General features: G+C 31.7%; 2 protein-coding genes across 2 annotated transcripts; both read left to right on the top strand.

Annotated features, from left to right (window-relative positions):
- Positions 1 to 675: 675 nt before the first annotated feature.
- On the top strand, positions 676 to 7,978 carry LOC134712208 (cdc42 homolog). Its single transcript, XM_063573532.1, has 3 exons — positions 676 to 1,160; positions 6,239 to 6,327; positions 7,266 to 7,978. Exons 1-3 carry the CDS (start codon positions 1,004 to 1,006, stop codon positions 7,677 to 7,679), a joined length of 660 nt encoding a protein of 219 aa, XP_063429602.1. The 5' UTR covers positions 676 to 1,003; the 3' UTR covers positions 7,680 to 7,978.
- Positions 7,979 to 15,239: 7,261 nt separating this feature from the next.
- On the top strand, positions 15,240 to 25,558 carry LOC134712207 (arginine-hydroxylase NDUFAF5, mitochondrial-like). The gene is made up of 11 exons (XM_063573531.1): positions 15,240 to 15,584; positions 17,975 to 18,015; positions 18,672 to 18,783; positions 19,002 to 19,108; positions 19,637 to 19,676; positions 21,198 to 21,308; positions 21,722 to 21,808; positions 22,939 to 22,999; positions 23,966 to 24,049; positions 24,939 to 25,018; positions 25,403 to 25,558. Exons 1-11 carry the CDS (start codon positions 15,360 to 15,362, stop codon positions 25,514 to 25,516), a joined length of 1,062 nt encoding a protein of 353 aa, XP_063429601.1. The 5' UTR covers positions 15,240 to 15,359; the 3' UTR covers positions 25,517 to 25,558.
- Positions 25,559 to 26,258: the final 700 nt, after the last annotated feature.

Below are 26,258 nucleotides of genomic sequence, written 5' to 3'. Positions count from 1 at the left end.
TTGTCGCTAAAAAGGCCAAAAACAGAACAAAAAGTCATACTAAAGGAGCGTATATGAATATAAACAAAACCTGTCATCAATATGTTGCTCAAAACCTTGTTCACATATCTTTGTCACAGTAGAGCACTTCCCTGTTGACAGTAGGACTGTAATTTGAAAATCAGTATAAATGTATTCCATAATAACTCATAAATGGAAAAAAAATGTGAATGCAATCAACAGTGTTAGATGAATGGCTGTTTAGATGCGTACACCGAGTTCTACAATTATTTGTTTCCTCTCAACTGAATTTCATTAAATTTGAGATTTATCGTCGGGACTCCATAGTAATCTTTGTGTTTCAGGTTATGTCGTTCGGTTGCTGTCGCATTGACAGGTACTCTTAATCTTTTTTCTATAGAAATAATTTATATCTTTGGAACTTGTGTATGAAGTCAATGATGTTAGACGAATAGTTGTAAATTGACATGCTAACATCGAATTCAGCAATTATTTTTTTATTTTCCTCAACTTAATCTCATTAAACTTAAGGTTTAACGTCGAGACTACTATTGTGTAATTTGTCCTAACATAAGATTTATCAATCCTTCACTTACCCGGTAATTATATTATTTATAAAAAATAATAGTGTTCGAGGATTTATTTCCGTTATATGTATATATGCACCAATTTTCTATGCGTCATTTAAGCTGTAGATTTCACTGACATTAATTTTGTTAGTGATGATATTTTACTTTGATACAGAGAACACAAAAAGTAAACGTATTATTAGGAATATTTATAAAATTTCCTAATTATTTATAATATCCTGACATTATTACTGTAAATTGTTTACTGGATGTGAACTGTTAGATTTACATAGTCATGTGGCCGGATGTCGCTACAAGATTATTTGCGGAAATACAGCCTCAGTATTATAACTAGTTTTCTATGATTAAACATTGAGATAGTAAAACAAATATTTCTTAGAAAGAATTGATAAACTACGAAAGAACCTGCCGTAATGGCAGAGGAAAGCGAACCTCAGCCGAAAAAGATTAAGGTGACTGCAGTCGGCGATAGCGGGGTAGGAAAAACTTGCTTGTTGATGACATATGCTACAAATACGTTTCCGGAGGGAGATGTGCCTGAACTTTATGAACATATGACTATAGGAAGAGGTTTGTAATTTAGTTATATCCATTATTTAAACAAATTTTAACTTTATTTTTAACTTTGTTGTCTAGTACTAAGGAAACATCTGAGACAATCTTGGTATCATTTTCGTTTCTATTTTTCTCTTTCTGTCATGAGAACAATCGGTGACATACTTAAACACTTAGTAATGGTAGATTTTCGTATAAGAGATGTCAATAACTCAAGTATCTTACATACTTTAAACTCTTGACTCTATTGTTCACATAGATATATTAGTTCGAATGAAATGTATGTTGAACTTCGTAAGGCGAACATATTTTAAAAAGAGGACCATTTGATTTTCTCAATGGGGATTTTGTAGAGAAGTAATATTAATTTTCACCTGGTGCAGCCTAGTTAGAATTGTTTTCGATTTTGTACACAATTGTTTACTGTATTTTGTGAGATAGAAAGTTCATTTTCATCCTGTTCTTGGCAACATCATTTATGAGCATGTATATACATTCCCATTATCATGTAACTATATCTCCATACAAAAAAATCATCCCCATATAAATAAATAAGTAAAAGTAATAAGATTTAGCCCGATATGTTTCATACCAGAACAGAGTTAAAATGAAAATAATCAGTTCAAACTTACGTCCATATTAATCTAAATGTATTTTCATAAAAAAATAACCAATTTAATAAAAATGACTTCCCGATTTTGATATTGAACTATTATCTGTGCCTAAACACTAGTTGGAAAGATTAACACTATATATACGGAAGGCCTATGTACGTCAGTGGTGCTTGCCTTCTAGGTTTCTAATTCAGCTGGTCGTATTACTGATGATTAAGTGAGATGACATTATTTAAAGATGCAATGGTTAAACTATGACTTAATTCAAACAAATTGAAAGATGTATACGAGCGGTTTTATTAAAATTAGTGCACGCTTGGTGGTTGTCGTAATCGTGCTGATTCAGCAATTTCACGCTCAAGTTGACCACTATGTCAGTATGTGTCAGTCACGATTGTAGTCAGACTCTGAAACCACTTTTCTAATTCAAAGCAAACGTGGGCTGTGGGTATTTTTAATCCGACGTTAAATTCCTTCCCTTCAAACGGTGACAAAATGGCTGGCCTTATTTGGAATAGAATGTAAATGTGAAACAGGCAAAACTAGTAGTTGTATGCTTTTTTGTCGAGCCTTCGACGTTAGTCGAAAAAGCAAGACTAAGCGATCCTACTTCGTCGGCGGCGGCGTCCACAAATATTCACTCTGTGGTTAAAGTTTTTGAAATTTTAATAACTTTCTTAAACTATACTGGATTTCTACCAAACTTGGACAGAAGCTTGTTTATGATCATAAGATAGTATCCAGAAGTAAATTTTGTAAAAATAAAATTCCATTTTTCCGTATTTTACTTATAAGTGGACTTAGTTGTTTTTTTTCTGCTGGGAAACATTACATTCACTGTGTGGTTAAAGTTTTTAGAATTTTAATAACTTTCTTAAACTATACTGGATTTCTACCAAACTTGGACAGAAGCTTGTTTATGATCATAAGATAGTATCCAGAAGTAAATTTTGTAAAAATAAAATTCCATTTTTCCGTATTTTACTTATAAATGGACTTAGTTTTTTTCTGCGGGGAAACATTACATTCACTCTGTGTTTAAAGTTTTTAGAATTTTTATAACTTTCTTAAACTATCCTTGGTTTGTACCAAACTTGGACAGAAGCTTGTTTATGATCATAAGATAGAAACCATGAAGTATATTTTAAAAAAAAAATCCATTTTTTCCGTTTTTTACTTTTAAAAGGACCTAGTTTTTGTGCGAGGAAACATTGCATTCACTCTGTGATTAAAGTTTTTAAAATTTTAATAACTTTCTTAAACTATCCTGGGTTTGTACCAAACTTGAACAGAAGCTTGTTTATGATCATTAGATAGAATCCAGAAGTATATTTAAAAAAAAAATCCATTTTTTCCGTTTTTTACTTTTAAAAGGACCTAGTTTTTGTGCGAGGAAACATTGCATTCACTCTGTGATTAAAGTTTTTAAAATTTTAATAACTTTCTTAAACTATCCTGGGTTTGTACCAAACTTGGACAGTAGCTTATTTATGATCATAAGATAATATCCAGAAGTAAATTTTTTAAAAAGATAAATCCATTTTTTCTGTATTTTACTTTTAAATGGACTAAGATTTTCTTCCAGTTAACATTACATACAGTCTGCAGTTAAAAATTTCAAAACATTTATTACATTCATTAACAATCCTAGATTTTCACCAAACTTGGACAGAAGATTCTTTATACAGTCAAAAGATAGTATTAAGAGGAATATTTTTATTGATTTTTTTCCTCATTTTTGTTGAGCCTGCGATTTACAGCAAAAGTAGTCGAGACACTGGGTTCCGCAGAACCCTTACAAATTTTTTTATTATCATATCTAATTTTAGGTTAGGATGAATTTTATTTTCTCTCCTTAACCTTTTGGCTTGTTTAAACATTGTCCATTGAACTTTGGAATTATAATAGAAGTTTTCACCTCCGTCCCTGTCTTGTTTACAGACACTAAGCAGATATTTGAATTCAATTGGGTAAAGAAATATAGAAATAAAGACAAGTTACTATGGTTATAAACGATGACAACAGTAAACAAACATATATTCAGAAAGCAATCTGTGTGCATATTATGTTTGTATGCGTTATTACGGTGTAAATATGCTGACTTGTCTGTTTAAAACAGATTTTATTGATTTTTTATGTAAAAGTTTACAAACCTATCTGGGTAGTGAAAACGTTAATGTTGGTTCATGACATAAGTAGTTTCCTATTTGAACGAGAATGTGTTGCAGCTGCATGGACGTCTGGTTCACCTATAATAAACTTTCAATATACGGACTACATGTTAACCTGAGCACTAGTGGTTTTCTTTCTGTATGTTTTTATAAGGGGTTTCCTGCATTCATGCATAAAGATAATTTTAAGTAATGTAATTGATGTATAAAATTTATAAAGCATTTTCCGGAGGCGGAGTAGGTGTCAATTTCTTCTGCATTCCGATCCGAAACACAAAGCAAAATCACAAAAATACTTTAAAAAAAGAGGGACGAAAGATACCAAAGGGACAGTCAAACTCGTAAATCTAAAACAAACTGACAACGCCATGGCTAAAAATGAAAAAGACAAACAGAAAACAATAGTACACATGACACAACATAGAAAATTAAAGAATAAATTAACAACACGAACCCCACCAAAAACTAGGGGTGATCTCAGGTGCTCCGGAAGGGTAAGCAGATCCTGCTCCACATGCGGCACCCGTCGTGTTGCTTATGTGATTACAAATTCGGTAAATAGTCTAATTCGGTAGGTCAAATTCATGAAAGGGAAGGGGATTGTAGTTACGACGTAAGGAACATATCCGATATCATTTGTGAAACGTTCCATAACGGTCAACCAACTCGTGATGGCGTCCGTAAAATTTACGAAGGGATGATTTCAACTTCACATTTGGAACTCTTGGTTTAATAGCTTCCTTGTGAGCAGTAACCCTCTATCAAGAAAATCCTGATAGGAAACGCAAGCACGGGAATATCGTATCAATTGGGAGATATATACCCCGTATGCAGGTGCTGCTGGAATGTTGCTACTTAGAAATGGAAAGTTCACAATTGGAAAGCTGAAATCATCTCTTTTGTCGTAAAGTTTTGTCTTCAACCGATCCTCATTGTCAATTTCTAGATGTAAGTCAAGATATAAAGCCGACTAAACTGTATCTGTAGTATCCTTTATCTCCAATTCGATGGGATAGATGCGATCCACATAGTCACCAAATTTTGAATTGTTTAGTGAAAGAACGTCATCTATATAGCGGAAAGTAGAGTTAAAGGATATTGCTAACTTCTTATCTTTCTTCCTAAGAAGTTCCTGCATGAAGTCAGCCTCATAATAATAAAGAAACAAGTCAGCAAGTAGAGGGGCACAGTTTGTTCCCATTGGGATGCCGTTGAAAAACACGTCCTCCGAACGTACTTAGAGGAAAATCAGTTCGGAAAGCCCATAATCACATGGCAAAATCAAATAACAAAACGCATAAAAAACGAATGGACTGTCTAGACGAACCAGATTTTTGGTTTGTGGGGAATATATGCTTATTTTTTTCTAAATGAATTTCTAACGGGTTCCTATATTTTACCCTTTCATCTGAAAGAAAACCATTCCCGTGTATTCCATTAACAGGGTCCATATACAAGCGCTGGCGTAATACAACCGATCCTTTTAATAAACGTATTTAAAAGGTTACCATTCGACACTCTAATAAGATCTTTGAATATTTTATTTTATTGGTATAAATATAGAATTTGTTATCAGTAATTTCAAACCAAAATGAATATTATTGTTTTACACATGCATATGAAAATTCACGGTTCTACAATTTGTCGATAACTATATTTTGGCATTGCATACGGACATATTCTTTCTGATTGTTAATGACGTCTTTACACTAAATCAGTTGGATGATGAATTTCTATTAGTTGTTGTTGGCTTTGGAATAGTTTTTAGTAACTGCGAGTACTGAGTCTCTCAGATCTGTACTTTGTGTCTTTAGGATTAGGATTTTTTTGTGCATTGTACCTATCTGACGAGTTAAGTCATTTATAGTGTGCACTTATGTTGTACAACTTTCCAAGGTTAGAGAGGAGGAAGTGGTGCCAACATATTTACCCCCGCGACATTCTATATGTGCCTGTCTTTTGCCAGGAGCCTATAATTCAGTGGTTGTCGTTTGTTGGTGTATACCATAGTTATGTTTTGTTTAAAATGTACTTTAATTAGAGCGTTAGTTTTCTCGTTTGAATTGTTATATTTAAGCATTTGTCATTTCGGGTACTTTTCCGTCTTACTATAATACGCTGTATGGGTTTTTCCATTGTTGATGGTCGTACGGTGACATGCAGTTGTTAACTTCTGTGTCATTTGATTTGGTCTCTGGAATAGAGCTGGCTATATCCGGTATCTCAAGCGGAAATGGTAGTGATTAAACATACGAAATGATAATTTATTGATCTAATGTGATATATATTTATACGTTGTTTTTTTTAGCTGGAAACAGTAATTCTTTTGAAGTGCCAGTGGTTGTTGATGTAGATGAAGAGCAGTATAAACTTGGTCTTACAGATACAGTTGGTCTGGTAGGTTAAGTATATACACTCTTTGAATAGTTGTTTAGATAAACAAATATATATTGATATTAAATACATTTTAGTGATAGTTTATAAGACCAGTCTCCGACCGTGATATGTGGTCAATGTTAACTTACGGATCATTTGTTGACTGCTCTTTTTAACAAAAAAAACAAACTCTAAAACGAAAAACAAGCCTTTCTTATCATGAAAACAGTTTGACTTCGATTGATTTTTATCGTATTTTTTTTAAACATTATTTATTAAATATACAGTAAAATCAATGTATTACTGTCGTTACACTCGCGCTATAAGGCAACAGCCAAAAAAATGTATACTATAGTGAGTACAACTGCAGTTATGCCTGTGTTCCAAAGTCACATGCAGCAGAAAGTATTTATATATATGGAGAGCGTCACTGCATGCTGTTATACCCGTTATACCCGAGTTGTAAGGCAACAACTGAAAACAAAACAGTGAACATATAATTAAGTGGAGAAGATATATCTTCCTACAAATCACCAAATGTCCTTCAGGAATGGACACAGACCATTTTATTTGATTTGGAATAAAAGATCCAAAGTAATACATATTTCAAAATTTAGAAAAGACACCAAAGGCTCAATCAAGAACATTAGACTAAAGGCAAATATATAATGACGACATCAAAAAGCTATGTACTGCAACTTTAACCCAACAGTAAGAGTTGAACACTGTAACGTTGTCTAAGATATACATTTTTAGCATGGTTTTGCTAGTATAAACTATTTGACCCCAATCTACTTGTTAGTCGGTAGTCCTCGCCCAATCTACTAACATTGGTTGACTTACTAGTTACTATTTTTATGTCATTACAATTCATATTGTACATAATTATTCTTAATGTAGAATATAGATGTTTAATCTGGCTTAACTATAAGTAGCTTTTATTTTGCTTTCTATTTTAGGATGAATACAGACGGATGAGAGAGTTATTTACTGTAGGAACTAATGTATTCATGGTGTGCTTCAGTGTGACGGACCCATTAAGTCTAGAAAATGTCAAGAAAAATTGGCTTACAGAAATACGAATTTTATCTCCTAAAGCCTCATTTATTCTTGTTGGAACTAAAACAGATTTACGAGAGGACCAATCAATAATAGACGAACTTCAGTCAAAAAATGAAAAAGCTATTTCGATTCAGGACGGTATAAAAACTGCAAAGGCTGTTGGTGCAAAAACATATGTTGAGTGTTCGGCGGTAAATAGTATTGGTTTAAAGGAAGTTTTTGAAACTGTGGTGAAAGTAGCAACGGATAAATTAAACCCCAAAACTACAAATGGTAGCAAGAAACCAAGTAGTCCGTGTGTCATATCATAGTCTATAATCACATTAGGATTATTAAAAGTTCACCATTAGAAATGGGCTTCTTTTTGTATATATTGTAGGTGTTCATCATTTACTTGTATGAGGTTGGGAAATGTGCAATTGAGAAAGTGTAGTTATAAAAAGTTTGTGTGCATAATGTAAATAGCAATTATATGTGTGTTGCATATTAGGATAAATAGTGATAGTGCGGTTCCTTTTAGATTTGAACAACTCCACAAAAGGTCATGAAGCTTTCATGCTAGGTTATACTTTTGCTGAATACTTCGAATTAAATCTTACTTAAAATTTAATGTAATTCTTTTTTTTCTATGTTAGATGATGATCTGCATGTTTTCATGAATAGAATGGTATAGGACGTAGTTTTACTTTACAAATATAGATAGTTGACGGAAATACGTCTGTCATCGTCACGTCTGAAGTGTTTCCGTCTACTGTAAAGCCACGAAGCACGATCATAGAGCTTATAGATTTTAAAAAGACGTTTTTATAATGGGTTTATAATCCTTCGCCAAAATCCTTGATTGAAATGAAACTTCTGCACTTCGACAACAACCGTATAATTACCGGTTGTAAGTGTATGATCGATTGATTGTTGTTTGCTTGATTAGCGTCTTCATGCATATTCTGGATGAAAAAAAGTAACCATAAATTCAATAGATATTCGGCAAGTACTATATATACCATGGTTTTTACGAGTTAACATATTTAAACAAACGAATCCTTTACAAACTTGTTTACCGGGATGAAGGCGCCGTTTGATCAAAGAGTGTTTACGTTTACTAGTCAGGGACTGAAAACGTGTCTCGCAACAAGCTACCTATGTACTTAGTATACAAAATGACATCATGGATGTGGCAGATACACACACAGGCAATTGCCTCAGACTTTTGTTACCCACCTACGATAGTAAAGGGGCATTACGTTTTCTGGTCTGTGCGCCCGTTCGTCCGTTTGTCCCGCTTCAGGTTAAAGTTTAAGTCGATTTGTTTTATGAATTTGAAGTCCAGTCAACTTGAAACTTCGTACACGTGTTCCCTATGATATGATCTTTTTGATATACACCAAATTTTGATATAAATGAAGAACTATATACCAGTTATTTCGTACTTATATTAACATTCTACCAGATGTGTTATCTTTAAGTTTTCGTCTTTCACAGCAGATGTAAATATTGATGATAATTACCCGGAAACATTGTATCTGCTCAGATTCATCATATCTATCATCGATGCATGTGGTCATTACCGGTTAAATAAATATCATTCAAGCCACACAGATAAAGAAATTCTGTATAAAGAGAACAAATTAGAAGACATGTCGATGGCATCTGGAGATCATATTATCTTTGATATATATATAAGGGAAGAACATCTGTTAAAAACGCTTTAAATTTAAATAAATTCAAAAATAATGTGGCATACCATTGATTTGTTGACAATCAATCTAATTAAAATATAGATCTCTGATTTCGTTATATCAGAAATCTATATTTTAATAAGATTGATCAGTACTTCAAAACTAAATAGACACTAGGAATCAAAAACCTTTTGACCCAGTCTAAAACTAAAAGACAAAATAATAATGATGCGCGGATAAGGCAGCAAACAATTTGTGTTTGATTACGTAATTATTACAGCTACGTCATTTGGAAAGAAATTCAAACTTGCATTTCGTCTTCAAGTCGAAATTGAAGCATATCCTAACAGTTACTATAGTTTATTCCTTTATAGCTTGTCGTTCGATGTAAGCCTTGGCCGTAATTTTGACATATAATATGGTTTACTTTTATATATCAAGTTTGTCTCAACTAAATTTAGTGAAATGTGTATATAATGCTTATTACCTCTAAACTCAGTTTAAGTTCAATTTTTGGCAGCTTCACTTTATGTACCCTTTTAACGTTATATGCTAGCGGGGGCATCATCACCATGACTGTATGACATTTATATTTTAATACTTAATGTTTTATTAAAATGAGTAGTTGAATAATTATTGTTGCAAACTCCATTAGAAATTTGATTTGAGATCATTTTTATACCACCACAAAAATTGAAAACTTTTTGGTTGTACATTTGTATCACGTTGGCGTCATCGTCTTCATCCAAAGACATTTGGTTTTAGCACTCTAACTTAAGTAAAAGTCAATAGAAATATATGAAATTTAGACACAAGGTTTATGACCATGAAAGGAAGGCTGGGATTGATTTTGGGTACTATTTTGGTCTCAACAGTTTAGGAAAAAGGGCCCAAATTTAGCATTGTTCTTGGTTTTTGCTCTATAACTCAAGTATTAGTAAACAGAAATCTATGATATTTTAACATAAGGTCTATGGCCACACAAGGAGGGTTGGAATAGATTTTGGTAGTTTTAGTCCCAACAGGGTAGGATTTAGGAACCAAAAACAGGTCCCAAATAAGCATTTTTCTTGGTTTTTTTAACAATACCTTTAGCATAAGTTAATAGAAATCTATAAAGGTTTATGACCACAAAAGGAAGGTTTGGATTATTTTTGGGAGTTTTGGTCCCAAGGAATAAGGGGCCAAAATTAAACTTTGTTTGCTTTCATCAAAAAAATGAATTATTGTGCTTCTTTGATATGCCAAATCTAACCGTGTTAAGATTCTTAGTTTTTGGTCCTGTTTTTAAATAGGTCTACATTAAGGTCCAAAGGGTCCAAATTTAAAATCAGCTTGATTTCAACAAAAAATGAATTTTTGGGGTTCTTTGATATGGTGAGTCTTAACATGTACTTAGATTTTTGATTATGGGCCCAGTTTTCAAGTTGGTCCGATCAAAAATTTAATTCTTCGGGTTCTATGATATTCTGAATTTAACCATGTATTTAGATTTTGGATATTGGACCAAAATAGGTAAATGTCCAATTTAAAATTTTTAAGTTGAAGTTCTTTATAGACCACATTCAATATATGTCAGAAACCTATGTTGTGTCAACTATTTAACCACAATCCAAATTCAGAGCTGTATCTAGCTTGAATGTTGTGTCCATACTAGCCCCAACCGTTCAGGTTTCCACCTCTGCAGTCGTATAAAGCAGCACCCTGCGGAGTATCTGTTCCATTCATTTGTTTTTTCTTAATTTATGTGAATTAACATTGTTACAGTAAATGCTAATTACTACACTTGCATACCACAACAAATACTGTATTGGTACATGTATCACTTATATTTGTATCCATATAACAAAACAAAAAATGAAAAGGAATAATTTTGCAATACCTTTTGAGTACTAAATAGCTTTTTAGGTATTTAGACATATTTTAAGACTTATTAAGTAGATGTTGATGATATCTGCTTGACATGCTTCAAATTCGATCAGATTACTTTTGGAGCAGTTATGAGTCTTTGAAGCATGCTCACATAGGTTCTTTTGGTGAAATCATTTTTATTTTGGTCAAAATTTGTCTTTGCTTCGACCAGCTTTGGAGGAGATATAAAGAATTGATATAAATCAGCACAGAGGTTTACTTCCGATCTTATTTAGCCCTAATAATCATGTCAGACTTAAGCCATTGTCATTACTTAAAACCAATAAATGTATTCTAATCTGAGGAAGAAATTCGACATTTTAAATTTTTTTTTACTAATGATACTGACGATCCACCACAAAGTCATGTAAATAGAACCATACCAATAGTAAGCAAATACATATAAAAAAAGATGAGGTATGATTGCCAATGAGACAATTCTCCACAAGAGACCAAATCGACACAGAAATTAACAATTCCCAGCTACAAAATGTATCCAAAACCAAAGATGTAGAACATGTTCTATCATAATCATTTGGTAACTAATGTAATTACTGTCTCCCCATGTCTGTATTGAACATAACAAAATATCAAATAAATAACACTCCTAATGCTCAGATCGGTTGTCACCGTGCAACACAGTTATTAACACCATATAGGAAAAACATAGAACTTTATTGTCATAAGACACTGTCAAACATCCAAACACACTATCCACACTCATCTGTGTCCACACTTGTATAGTACGTAATATATAGTATTCTGGCTTGGATGGAGAGTCTCATTGGCACAGCTACCACATCTTCTTATATCTATAAAATCAAGCTCCTGTCAATTTTACTACTCCTAAATTGAATGCCCTTCTGGCTAGTTCACTTAATTTCTACCATTAAAAATCATGTTATTCTGGTATTATTGCTACAAAGACTCAAAACTCATACATACTGAATTCTGTTTTTCACGGGGATTTTCTGCCACATATTCGGATAAATGATAAACTTTTTACGCTAATGTAATCATGTACTTTTGATAAACAAGGTCTTGCGTTCGTCTGTTGTAATAATAGAGTACGGTCTTTGCTACCTCACTGTCACTAGACAGACAGAGTCATGCGTAATGCTTTGGATTTCTTGATTGACAACATTTCTGTTCGGCACTTCGGTGTACTCGCCAATATCTTTTTTTTTTTATTGTAATGATTTTTCTTTTGTGGAAAGTTTTAGAGAGGGGAAATGAAAACTTCTTACAAATGAATCAACATTTTTTTTTTTAAAAAATACCGTCATTGCTGTTTACTTACTGGTGGTAACTCTGAAAGTATTAAACATGCTAAATGTAGTTATCTAAAAGAACTTCAGTTTAATAAAGCTAATAATAATAGTCTTTGTTGTCCTTGTTAGAAACGTTTGAATAAACTGAAAATACGACAAATTTCCTTTTATGAACAGTGATATCCTCATGTATCCTATGGCCTGAACCATGATTACACAACGTGTACACACTATCTAATGTAGACGACTTGAATGAACGTTTGCCTTACAACGATATTTGTACTTCAAACCCAAATACAATTGATATCAATATATTCTTATCTGTTAACCTTTTTTTACATGACTTAAAATTTCTCACCCTTTACCTTTTATTGTAACTTCGTTATAAAAGAATCGTTTATTAAAGATTGAAAACATAGTATATGTTTAACATCAGCAAATTATTTTCATATTTCAACAGCTAGAGCTACAGGCGTGACATACTCATTTATTTCAGATTGCTAGCTATTGAAAAAGACCAAAATGGAGCCAAAAAACGAGACAAAGTGATGATACAACGTGTATAATATTTATGATTTTGATGTATTTTGTATGTGTGTTTCCTGTAAAATTTACAACCTGGCATTTCCTCACGAATTTAATGTGCGTCTTACCTATACAAACTACAACGATGTCTTATTCTGTCTGCGGTTTTCAATCAGATCTGTGCTATCTATGATTAGTGGCAATTGGAACTTAATTAGAATGTCTGTTCTTATTCTGTCTGCGGTTTCTATTAAGATATGTGACATTTATATATATTAAAGGCAATTGGAACTTAAGATTTCTATCCTTATTATGTCTGAAGTTTCCAATCAGATTTGTGATATCTATAAAATTGAGAATGGAAATGGGGAATGTGTCAAAGAGACAACAACCCAACCATAGAACAGACAACAACAGAAGGTCACCAACAGGTCTTCACTATGATGCAGCAAGAAATTCCCGCACCCGGAGGCGTCCTTCAGCTGGCCCCTATAAACAAATGTATATATATACTAGTTCAGTGGTAATGAACGCCATACACAAGATACTAGTACTACTAAAATTAAAAATTATACAAGTCTAACAAAGACCAGAGGCTCCTGACTTGGGGACTGGCGCAAAAATGCGGCCGGGTTAAACATGTTTATGAGATCTCAACCCTCCTCCTATACCTCTAGCCAATGTAGAAAAGTAAACGCATAACAATACGCACATTAAAAATTCAGTTTAAGAGACGTCCGAGACTGATTTCAGAAGATGTAACCAAAGAAAATAAACAAAATGACAATAATACATAATTTTAAAACAACACACTACTATAGCGAGTGACTATAGCAGTTAACTGACATGCCAGCTCCAGACTTCAGTTAAACTGATTGAAAGATTATGTCTTCATCATAAATTATGAATATCAGGCATATTAAGGGCAGTTGGAACGCAGCGTTCTTTATTATATTTTTTTTTATAAGAATACAAATCAAATACTTTTTTCCAACGAACTCATCCTAGATACCAGGAATGGATTAGAATTGTGTACGCCAGACGCATGTTTCGTCTACAAAAGACTTATCAAAAACTGTCTTCACATTTCTAGGAACAGCAAATTAACGTATACAAATATTCAATTTAAGAAAACTTCAACTTGTGGGCAAATGATCGACAATATAGGGGTACTTAATCATGTAGCAGCATCTGAAGGTAAAGACAATTTGATAAGCGACAGAAAAAAAAATACTGAACTTATTAAACAATTTAAATCGGTTTTCACTTTTAAAAAAATGAACAACAGCTAAGACGGACGACAATGAAACATGACACTATCAAGATTCTAAATAACCACAGTAAATTTAAAAAAGAAAAAGTAAAAGTACGGACTGGTTCAGTAAGAAAAGAAGAAGAGGGCTTAACCTGAAAAATGCCCCGTCACTATCAAACTTTATATTAAAAATAACCAGTGATGGATAGTTGACTCAACAAAACTGGTCAAATATTTAGCAATTGAGATAAGACTCTGTAAGACAATTTTTATTTCAGACTCAACTTGAAAGGTCCGATTAAAACCACACTGAGCCCCCACTATTGTCCCGAAATCCAGTAGCGCTTGTAGAATACAAACGCTTTTGGATTTAGGGACTGGTTTTAATATGACTGTCATCTTATGTACATAATGAAACCAAGGACTTGTAAAGTTTGTCTAACTATACAAATCCTTGATAAAACTGATCCGCTTGAAAATGTACCTTCATTCAAAGTAATATAATGTTATATTTGATATTTGTAATAAAAAAAAAATGAAAGATTAGTTATCAGTAAATTCAGAGTCAGTCCTAGCAGTTAAGAGGTTATGGTATTCTAATTTTGAAAAAAAACAAAACCAAAATATACGGATATAAAGCACTTAAAAGGTAGAACGCCGATAAAATCAAATAAGGAACAAATGAGTATCGAACTTAAAGTAAAAGGACCGGTTAAGCACAAACACACATAAATAGGTCATAAAAAGATCATTTTACCTCGACAAATTTAGAACTATTACCAGATATTTATAAGAGTATACACAATTATAAAATATAAAAAGGGGAAATTAAGGATATTGAAAATCGAAAAAGTAACGAATAAGGAATAGGGAATAAGTAACGAATAGGGAATAGGGAATAAGTAACGAATAGGTAACGAATAGGGAATAAGTAACCAACATGACGTCCATACACACTCGCCTGCAGTCGCCGGATCCAGACATTTTCATACGTGGGGGCCCACTGACTGCCGTCACCCTTCATGATTCCCTATATAAGCAACCAATTTTTTTCTCAAAAGGGGGGCCCAGGCCCCCTGGACCCCCCCCCCCCCTAAATCCGCCTCTAGCCTGTCTCGGCAGAGAAATTATAAATGGCCGTTTTGGTATCGGAATAATTTTGATTTTTGTGGTCTTAAGATAACATCTATACAGTGTCGTACAATTTGATTAGTTTAAATTACCCAATCACAGGTAGTTTCATGCAGACTTTTCGGTGAATTTACCAAGATGGCGGCCGAGAAAAGTTGAAAGTGACCTGATCTTGTTTGATCGTCATAAACCCTAATTTTGAAACCAGGGGAAAAGGTGGCCATGGTTTTAACTGTATCAACTGGTTGTTCTTGGTGTCACCTTACATGGCTATACAGAAACTGTGCTAAAACTATAAAGAACCCACATTTTATGATAAGGAGATGTTTAGCAACCAAGAAACCAGAGACAGTTATGAATGTTTTCGACAGAAATGCGAAGAAGCTACAAAAAGAGCGGACTACACTATTGAAAGACTACAAAGTTTATGATTACGTAAAGGAAGAGGTATATAGATTTTGCCAAGATTAACTTATACAACTGTTTATATTCATGACTTATGTAACCCGATTGCACAAAAATTATACATAATGCTACTGTGTGTTAACTCAAAAGAAAGTTTATTATTATGTATAACCAACCTGAGACTACTATAAATAGTAGTCTCAGAACCAACCGAGAATTTCAAGGGCAAACTTCTAGAATCACATTCAACTCTGAAGAGATTCAGAAATTGTATACATTTTTCAATACACCTTATCGCTATTTGTCCGCCACACAGGTTCCCCTGCATAAAAGTTTGACGTCCTAAAACAAAATAGCTGATGCAACAATGAAAAAGTGATTGTTGTATGTGTTAAAAGTTCAAGCGTCCGAGCCAGTCAGTATTAGCGACAAGCCACAAGGTGTATACTATTAGACAGTTCCTGATCATGAAAATTCAGCCAGACAGTCAACATGTATAGGAATCTTATTTACGTAAAGTTGTATATAATTTTTGCCATTATTAGTATAAAATTTGTTAGATTTTTCTTTTCATTGTTTGAATTATCTCCCCTAAGTTTTCTCCAAAAAGAATTAGTTATGCAAGTATTTCTATTTTTGCTTTAGATCAACAGTTACATGCCAGCAGCCGGTTGTACAAATGTTTCTTTAGCCTAATGTGTCATTAAGTCTTCATTAAGCCCTTATGATGCATTAGGCTAATGAAGACTTAATGACACATTAGGCTAATGACACTTTCGTACAACTGGCTGCAGGGCTGTTTAAAAACAAGAAGAAAGGAGGAGGGGCATTAAGGCCTAGTTTTGGCCCAAGAAAATAAAATGTTTGATAACCATTTCAAATTGGAACATAGTGTTAAGAAATGCATCAGGTCAAGAAATATAAATGAAAAACATAAAGATTTTTATCTGAAGTCGTCACAACGACGTCATAAAATGTTCTGATTTCACAAAAACAATGACAAAATACGGAATTCATGCAGCTTTCTAACTTTATTTCTGTAATGGAAACATCCTGCGCAGCCAAGAAACAACAAAATAATTTAGAAGCTTGATTATAACTATTGGCATAATCTCACCAAGTATAAAGTTGTTTCTTCGGGTGCGCACATACTTTTTCAATCTAAAATATACTTAAAATTTGATGAAAAAACAAGGTAAATCACGAAATTAAGTCATGATTTGTTGCCATGGTAGCTTGTTCGATGTCAAATTTGTTTTGTTTTTCTTAGGTTCTTATATCTTAGAAAAGTTTTCAATTATTTAATATTATGTATGATAACTCTAAAATTTGTAGTGATTTTTGGGCCAAATAAGGGCCTTATTTTGCCGGCCTAAATGGACGAGAGACCCGTGTTAGCCTGTCCGCGTCTAACATGCAACACTACTCCTTTCAGTCTTTCGTTCGAATATCTAACATTTTAAGTAATTATAAGAGGTAATGAGGACTAGATGTATTTTGTCGGAATTGAATAGATTAAATAATAGGGAGAACAAATAATAAATTACAGAATAACACTGTGCTTAATTATAGAGTCTTGAGAATATAGTATAATTTAGTCATTTTGGCTTATATTTCATATATTTAAAGAACATTCACAATCATGACAATGAACATTTTGTAATTAATTTCAAAAATTATTTTTTACTCAACATTTCAAAATTATTACTTAAAAGATATGTTGAGCTTACATCAACTAACATCAAACTAGACTAAGGTTTAATTGTTTATTTTTATTTACCAGTGTTATGAATGTTTAATCATAGTTTCATAGTTTTGTTTAGCCGAAAATATTGTTCCCGGCAAAATTGACAGTTTCCTATTTTGCGTTACGAAATTCCGCCAACATGTGGCATTCGGGAAACATCAATTGTTTTCCAGTTGTTATTAATACTACATTTCGTTAGTAACTGCATTTTACCTGCTTTATATTCGTAATTTGGCGTAAAGTCGGATGAAATTGTCCATTCCTTCAGTATAATTCTATGTTTACATTCTCGATAACTTTTATAAACACATTTAACCTTGACCGGTAACGGACTATATTATTACACGCAAGGATAAGGCGTGCTAAGGTCTATAAAAACCGGATCTTTCTTATAACGAAACGAATTTAAACAGATCTTCAAAGATTCCAAGAGGTAATTTTGCATACACGAAAAACTCATTCAAACGTTTTAATCTATTGTATTTCATTAATCTGTATTTATTATTATTGATAATAATAATCTCTTATACTTTTAAAAGTTGTTTAGTCATTATTTAATATCCAGAATTCAAAGATATTGTTTTTAAATTAAAGATTGGCAACAATCTTTACAACCAGGATGGCATTTTCTGACAATCAGACCAGTTACATTTATATTATTATCATGATTTTTATTGTATTTTAGATTGGATACAGAACTTTTGATAGAATATGTGACATTAAAAGGTAAAGAGATTTGCTTAAAGTTTACCGTTCTTTAAATTGTTTTAGTTAATTACATTTGTTTAAAAATGTTATTATGCTGCTTCCTTACAATGGTAAGGTAAATTTGGTACATGTACAATGTATTGAATAAATATAACCAAAAGAGAAAAAAAAGGTTCATGACTCATAAAAAAAGCTAACATACATGTATTATTTTAACTTTTAGTTTCTTGTGTACAATTTTGGAGTTTAGTATGGCGTTCATTATCACTAAACTAGTATATTTGTTTAGTAGCTAGCTGAAGGACGCCTCTGGGTGCGGGAATTTCTCGCTGCATTGAAGACCTGTCGGTGACCTGCTGTTGTCTGCTCAATGGTCGGGTTGTTGTCTCTTTGACACATTCCCCATTTCCATTCTCAATTTTATTAATTAATTCAATAGTTTTAATATGACTGCTTTTATTTTTGTGGTGTCTTCAGCATTGATGAAGAAATACACTAATTTGAAGACACATCAAAATCAGGTACATGTACCGGTAGTTTAATGGCTTAAATTGACTATAAACTCAGATGAAGAATGTGTACCGGTAGTTAGCAATAATCCAACACACAGCTAGTCACATAGAAATCATGTAGATATTTTGAATACCATGTTAAAATGTAAATTTCAATTGCAGGGAATTTGATGTACTTGTAGACTTGGGCTGTGGTAGAGGTTATGTTTCAAAACATCTTCAGAAAGAAATGGTAAAGACTGTATACCAGTGTGAAATAACTGAATTACTACTGGTAAGCACAATTATTCTTTATTACAACTATATGCAGTATTAATGAGGAGACTGTGTGTAACTATTTTTAGAAGATTGACTTCCTTGTAGAAACTTACTTTATAATAATAAACAAAGACTTTGTCAAGTGGTTTAGTTAAACTGTATATTTTATAAATGCATATAAAAATTGTTAAAGAGCACAAACATTATACCTTAGAATTATGTTCTCTTTTACAGAAACAATGTGAAAAACCAGAAGATGTTATAACACATCATATGGTTGTAGATGAAGAATTTATACCATTTAAAGAAAACTCTATAGATATGTTTGTTAGTAGTTTAAGGTAAGAATATTATATTTTATTGCATTCGAAATACACCTTTTGGTGTCAGACCAGAACTTTTCATGTCTTGAATATGTAAGTGAAGTACTGAATGGCCATCAAAAGGCATTTCGGCATGTCAATTGGGTCTGCTCCAATAGTCAATATTGCCACCATAAGTGTCAGTTTTGATGAAGTGGATTAGAACAAATAGCTTTAATTTATAGACACTGAAATATTATATAAAATAATAAAATGGAGAAAAAAATTATTGGTCTTTTATCAATAGGGAAAATATAATGCTATAAGGAGATCTTTAGTTACTATTGAAATGTAACACAGTTTAAAGATTGTTTTTTTGTTCATCTTCATTTACTTTTAAGATATGGATATGTATCTAGTTAACTTCGTTCCAGATGTCTTACACAAGTAATACTGTAACATTATTTAAACTGATCACAAATAGTATGGTTATACAAATATTAAGAACCCCAACAATTGATATTTATTACAAATTACAAAGAAAACAGTTTGTTTTTTATTTTTCAGTTTACATTGGGTTAATGATCTTCCTGGTTGCTTTAGACAGGTAAGTTTATTTATCTGACATGGCGTCATGACAAACATGTGTTGTGTATTTAGATGTTATACAGCTTAGCTGTTTTTTAATTGTCATGGGGACAAGGGTGTTTATGTGAAGAAAGTATTGAATTTTTTAGGTTGTAGTCTTGGAAATTTCTTGGTGTTCTTTGCAACTATTCTACAACTTTTAAAAACTAATTTGGATGTTTATTTTTCCACATTTTGATATCTTACTGTACCCACACTGATTTAAGTTTTACAAAATTTGTTTTAAATGTCCAATTTTGAACCTATATACATAATATTTTTATACCTTAATTATACACTGGTGTGTAATTAGAGGCATTTTGTTGTTAGCCACTTTAGGTTCAGCCTTTGTTTATTGTTTTTTTTTATGCCCAACATAGATAGTAGAGGGGCATTATGTTTTCTGGTCTGTGCGTCTGTTCATCCGTCTGTCTGTCTGTCCGTTCGTCCGTTTGTCCCGCTTCAGGTTAAAGTTTTTGGTCAAGGTAGTTTTTGATGAAGTTAAATTCCAATCAACTTGAAACTTAGTAGACATGTTCCTTATGATATGATCTTTCTAATTTTAAAGCCAAATTAAACTTTTGACCCCAATTTCACTATCCACTGAACATAGAAAATGAAAGTGCATGTTTCAGGTTACAGTTTTTGGTCAAGGTAGTTTTTGATGAAGTTGAAGTCCAATCAACTTGAAACTTGGTACACATGTTCCCTATGATATTATCTTTCTAATTTTAATGCCTAATTATATTTTTTATCCAATTTCATGGTCCATTGAACATGGAAAATGATAGTGCGAGTGGGGCATCCGTGTACTTTGGACACATTCTTGTTTTAGACAACAATAACTTTGTCAGACCCAAATGATATTTTGAAAAAAAACTTGGTATGCCAGATGCACGTTTTGTTTACATGATACTTCTCAGTGGTGCTTGAATCATAACAGTTGCAAGTCAAATCAAATAAATTAAAAAGTTTAAGAGCACCAATAACTGAAAATTCTGAAAAAGTTGTGCCAAATATGGCTTAGGAAAGCTATATCTGCGATAGAAAATACTTAGCTTACTTATAAGTAATCCAACATTTTATAAACATTTGGATTACAGAAGAACCCACCAATGAGGTTTCAAGTCAGCACTAAAGTGCTTATTACAGGACATGTACTAGTAGTACTAGACTAATGATACCCTCAGAAAGAAACTTCCACATGCATCTACCCAGTGGTTGTAAAAAATCAAAGATGCATGAACTTAAAACTTGGTATGCAAGATATTAATTTGATTCACATAAGACTCATCAGAGATATTTGCATTTGATAGATTATAAAGATGAAGAGCATTGGTAACCTAAAATTCCAATAGAAAATAGACAATATCAGAATAAAAAATTTTAATTAAATTTTTCAGAAATAAAGTACATGTATTATTTTTATTCGTATTATGTTTATGTAGATTATAGCTGGATATAATTCATTCATTGAATCTATGTTTCTATGTTTTTACAGGTACAAAAATCTTTAAAGAATGATGGTGCTTTTATTGGATGTATGTTTGGAGGAGACACATTATTTGAATTAAGGGTATCATTACAGTTAGCTGAGACAGAATTAGAAGGGGTATGTAAAACTATGTATAGAATTGACTGTTGTGAAATTAGTAAGCATTATAAAACAAATGCCTCTGTTCACAATATTAATATTTATCTTTGGTCCTAATTCACTGTACTTTAGGGTCAGGATGACTTTTGGTAATTAATGAATATACCGGTACTAGCTTTGTACTGTTTTATTGTCATCACCATAACATGAATGTGTTGTTGTTTTAGTTTTTGTTTAATTAACTGAATTTGTTTGCTTAGAATTTCTTTTTTGATAAAAGAAGGCAAGTGTAAATCTGGAAAGCCAAATTGTATAAATGTATATTTGGATAAATTTTCTTAAAAGATTGTAGCTAGAACTGAAAAGCATTTATTTCATAATTTCTTCATACTGATTAATTGAATGCTAAATGTATGAAATTATCTTTACAGGGTTTTGCTCCACATATATCACCATTTACAGATGTTAGAGATCTAGGTAGTTTATTAAATAATTCTGGCTTCACCTTACTAACTATAGTAAGTAAGTCATTCTGTATTACTGTTTTGCATAAAAGAGAACAGTTTTTATTGTATTGTTATTTGAATGAGGTAGAGTTGATTTTCATGTGAAGTTAAAAACATAAATTTGGAAGTAAATAATTTGTATTTAATTAGTTATCAAAGGTACCAGGATTATAATTTAATACGCCAGACGCGCGTTTCGTCTACATAAGACTCATCAGTGACGCTCAGATCAAAACAGTTTAAAAGCCAAACCAATAAAATAAAATGTTGATTTAAGAAATATTTTCAGAATTATTTCCATTCCTGTTGGATATCGTTTCATTGTTTACACTGCAAAAATCATGTTTTGTTTACTGAAGACTTCCACACACCTTGATTTAGTTCTTCTTTTTGTTTATTTTTAATACAGTAGAAACATGAATAAACAGAACCTTTGATGAATAACAAAGCATGTAGATTTCATGTCATAACATTTTAAGCAAATAGTTGTAAAGGGGTACTGTGGATTCATTATTATTTTTTGGATATCAATTTTCATGGATTTGTTGGTACAGGTGAACCAGGAATTCAAATGTTTAACATCTAACAAATTTTCAATAGGCTATGTGTACAGAGATTGGCAAAACAACGAAATCAAATATCCACGAATATGCAATGTTTTCAGCAATCCACGAAAATTGATACCCACAAAAATAAATGAATCCACAGTATCATCTAGTCATATTATAAAGAATTTCAAAATTTCATAATTTACATCTAAACCAGTATCTTTATCTTGTATATTTATACAAAAGTACATTGACAAATTCATTATGATTGATTGTTGCATGCTTGACATCCATTGATAAATAATTAATACTGAAGACTATACAACAACAGTCTCATGGCCTTATGAATAGATAAAATTGAGAATGGAAATGGGGAATGTGTCAAAGAGACAACAACCCGAGTTTGTCTACTTTGAAAGCATCTTCTATTATAAACATAAACAGTCATATAAAAAAGATGAAGCGGTATCATTGCCAATGAGACAACTGTCCACAAGAGTCATAGTTCTATTTTAATAACACTTATCTGTTATGAATAATTATATAACATCAATCATTAATAGATTTTATGTTAGTGTATACGTTATATTGTAGGATGTTGATGAAATGACAGTTATTTATCCTGGAATAAAAGAGTTGATGCATGATCTCAAAGGTTAGAAATTTGAAGTGTTCTAATTTTTTGAAAAATAAATCAAACTGTAAAGATATATGCATACATTGAAGACATAGTCTTTAAAGGGGAGATAATTGTACTCGTGAACTTATTCAATTTCAATTGCTTTGGATCAATTAGACTTCTAGTACGTTTTGTTTGAAAAACCACTAGTCTTTCAGAGCTGCAAAAAAAATATCTGTGGAGTAAAATAAAAGCATATTTTTCTGTTTTGTTTGAAATTCTCGAATTAACTGGAACATGCTGTTTTAAGTGCATACGATGCAGTTACAGGGGAGGTAATGACGTTGCTAAAGTAAAATGTTATTTTCGCGAAGTCAAATGTGACATATCTGGAGAAGATGCATATTTTGGCTGATTTTTATCATTCAAACTGATTTAATTTGAAAACAAGTGCATGGACCCCTGTTTTTTAAAATGACCATTTTGTTTCATTTTGCAGGGAGATTATGTCGCCCTAATTTTATAAAAACTGTAAATAGTGCAATTTTTTTAATTTTGATAAATACAAAATGTATACAGCAAAAAATGATGTTTGTTTCTCAATTCATGACCATTTGTTAAATATGAGTTATTTCTGAATAAAAAATGCATGAATTTTTAGAGTATTATACTTATAAAAACATAGAAATTACAAATTATTAAACAAAAAACAGTTTGTGTTTATCTTTTAAAACAAAAAAGTTATGTCTTTCTTTTGAAAAGATAATACGGCCACAAATTTGAATTTTTAGCAAATAGACAAAATTTCGACATCATTTAACTCAAAAAGTAGCACATGAAGGTATATTTTTATGACATATTTGATTAAATCAGGCAAAAAATAGCCTATATTGAAATTTTTCAACAAATTGTATATAAGGGATCAAAACAGTATCGTATGCCCTTAAAATAGCAGTACAATGTATAATGGATACATAAGCAAACTATCTTTTTATATTTCAGGAATGGGAGAAAATAATTGTGCCTGGTCAAGGAAGCCTATGTTGCATAGAAATACTATAGAACTAGCTAACACTAAATATAAAGGTATTATAATTTGATAGAACTAGTTACGTTATAAAGATGAATGATAAATAACCATGTTAAAAATGAAATAGCATCCACAAAAAATTATAAATTTTGGTTTGGGTTATTTGACTGCTGTTCAGATTTTAAAACTCACATTTTGAAATCTAGGAAAATAAGACAATTCTCTAATGAAAAAAATAGCAATCTTAGATGACAAAGTCATTTCAAGTGACTGAAATAACCCTTTCTGAACATTTTTGCTTCTGTAATACTTTATTTGACAATTTTGTCTTCCTCAGCTTATATTTTCTGGAAGATTACCGTAATTATTTTTTTCAAATTTGCTATTTTGTTGGAATTAGTTAACATCACCTTTCCTGATGAGCTATCAAAAAAATTCTCTAATACATATGAAATATTAACATCATATCCATTTATACAATCATTGAAATTACAAATCTTTAGTATTATTTTGTGTAACTATAGATTCTATTTATGCAACTGCTTTGTTGTCCCTAAATTAACCAATCAAAAGTAATGTAACATAGTTATTTGTGGGGTATTCATCAATGCGATCGAATCTATTTTTGTGTTTGCATGTTTGGGAATTTGTTATTCAGGCTAGACATATTTCTGAATTAAGTTTAATGATTGTAGGAGGATTTCAACATCACTTTTGTAGACAATATATGTAAGACTATTAAATCTGAACTGACATTAATATACATATATGTATACAGTTATGTTTTTGAATGGTGGAACACCAATAGTTTTTTTACTACAAATAAATTTTAAATAAGACAATTATGCAGAAAGATATTCTTGATGATATTCAGGTCCATAAAATGTACTTATAACATTATATAAACCATTAATACTTTGCACTCAAAATTTAACTATTTTTCAGAAATGTTTGGTAAAGAAGGTGGTATTCCTGCAACTTTCCAAATAATCAATTTTATAGGATGGAAACCAGATCCTTCTCAGGTAAATTGTAATCCTATAATGATGTGATGCTGTTGTTTTTTTGTCTGCAGACCAAATTGTCCTTAACACAATAGAAATTTCTAAAAGTGTCCCATATGTTTATGAAGATTTTAAGTGATCAAATATCTCTTTAATATAAGGGAATTAAATGGTAAAAAACACAAAGGTTTGAAACCAAATCAATCTCTGTCAAATTTTCTTTTGCCTTTATGACAAGTCGAAACAAAGGTGACCCTTTGATAAAAAAATAATTCATCTTAAGAATCTATCTTAAAGAATCATTACATTTTAATTTATGCAATAGTACAATTCATATATACACACATTCCAATCCAAAAGATATTGTTTGATGCTGATTTTCACAATCTTGTTATTTTTTTGTAGGCTCAACCAGCTAAGAGAGGAAGTGGTCAAGTTTCCTTTGCTGATTTACATAAAATTAATGAACCTACCAAGGACAAAGATATTTCTAATGATGAAGACAAACATTCGAAGTGATTTGATATTTATTGCTGGCAATTAAATATAATTAATAATACAGTAATTTGTTTTTGCTTTGTAAAACTTTTAAATAGTGAAGTAATGGACAGAGTTTATGAAAAGATTCTTAGGGAAAGTGAAAGCTTTATGAAAAAAGCTTTTAATATAAACTGTCAAGAATCACAGTTGTTTTATCTGATAAGACTGTCAATAAAATAAATATTACAATTAACATTGGGATGCATCATCAGTTCAAAATTTTAATATAAAGCAAATTTACCCTACAAGAACACGTTAAATAAGAAAAAATACACTAAAAATTTGGATGTTCATATATGCTCTAGGATTGTCTGGAAAACTAGTTTGCTCTATTTTGTTTCTCCTACAAAATACCCGAAAATTAATGATTGTTAACACTTGGAGACACTTTTTATGAACACCTTAGTCAGTTATTGTAACCAAGCTATGAAGTAGTGGGGTATATTATTTTTTACCTGTCAATCCATTTGTCTGCTTTTCAAACTATAAGTCATTTTGGTTTCTGGATTCTGATTCACATATTATATTGCAGCTTAGTTATATGGTTCCTTATTATAGTATGACACCATCGATCATGAGGTTGCTATATCAAAAGTCATTGTCAAAGTAACAAAAAATAAACTGAGCACTGTACAGGAAAGGAGTATTGGATGCCAATTCTATCATTATATACTATATAGGATTAAAACCTTACTTGAATAAACTGTTTAAAGACTATCAC

Source organism: Mytilus trossulus, chromosome 3, assembly GCF_036588685.1.
Source record: "Mytilus trossulus isolate FHL-02 chromosome 3, PNRI_Mtr1.1.1.hap1, whole genome shotgun sequence".
NCBI classification, from domain to species: domain Eukaryota; kingdom Metazoa; phylum Mollusca; class Bivalvia; order Mytilida; family Mytilidae; genus Mytilus; species Mytilus trossulus.
Note: the sequence above shows the minus strand (reverse complement) of the source record. Positions and strands in the feature narration are given on the sequence as shown.

Coding starts and splice junctions, on each gene's coding strand:
- LOC134712208 (XM_063573532.1), top strand. CDS start 1,004: ATGGCAGAGGAAAGCGAACCTCAGCCGAAAAAGATTAAGGTGACTGCA. Junction 1,161..6,238: donor ACATATGACTATAGGAAGAG/GTTTGTAATTTA, acceptor TGTTTTTTTTAG/CTGGAAACAGTAATTCTTTT. Junction 6,328..7,265: donor TTACAGATACAGTTGGTCTG/GTAGGTTAAGTA, acceptor TTTCTATTTTAG/GATGAATACAGACGGATGAG.
- LOC134712207 (XM_063573531.1), top strand. CDS start 15,360: ATGGTTTTAACTGTATCAACTGGTTGTTCTTGGTGTCACCTTACATGG. Junction 18,784..19,001: donor AAATAACTGAATTACTACTG/GTAAGCACAATT, acceptor TCTCTTTTACAG/AAACAATGTGAAAAACCAGA. Junction 23,000..23,965: donor GTTGATGCATGATCTCAAAG/GTTAGAAATTTG, acceptor TTTATATTTCAG/GAATGGGAGAAAATAATTGT.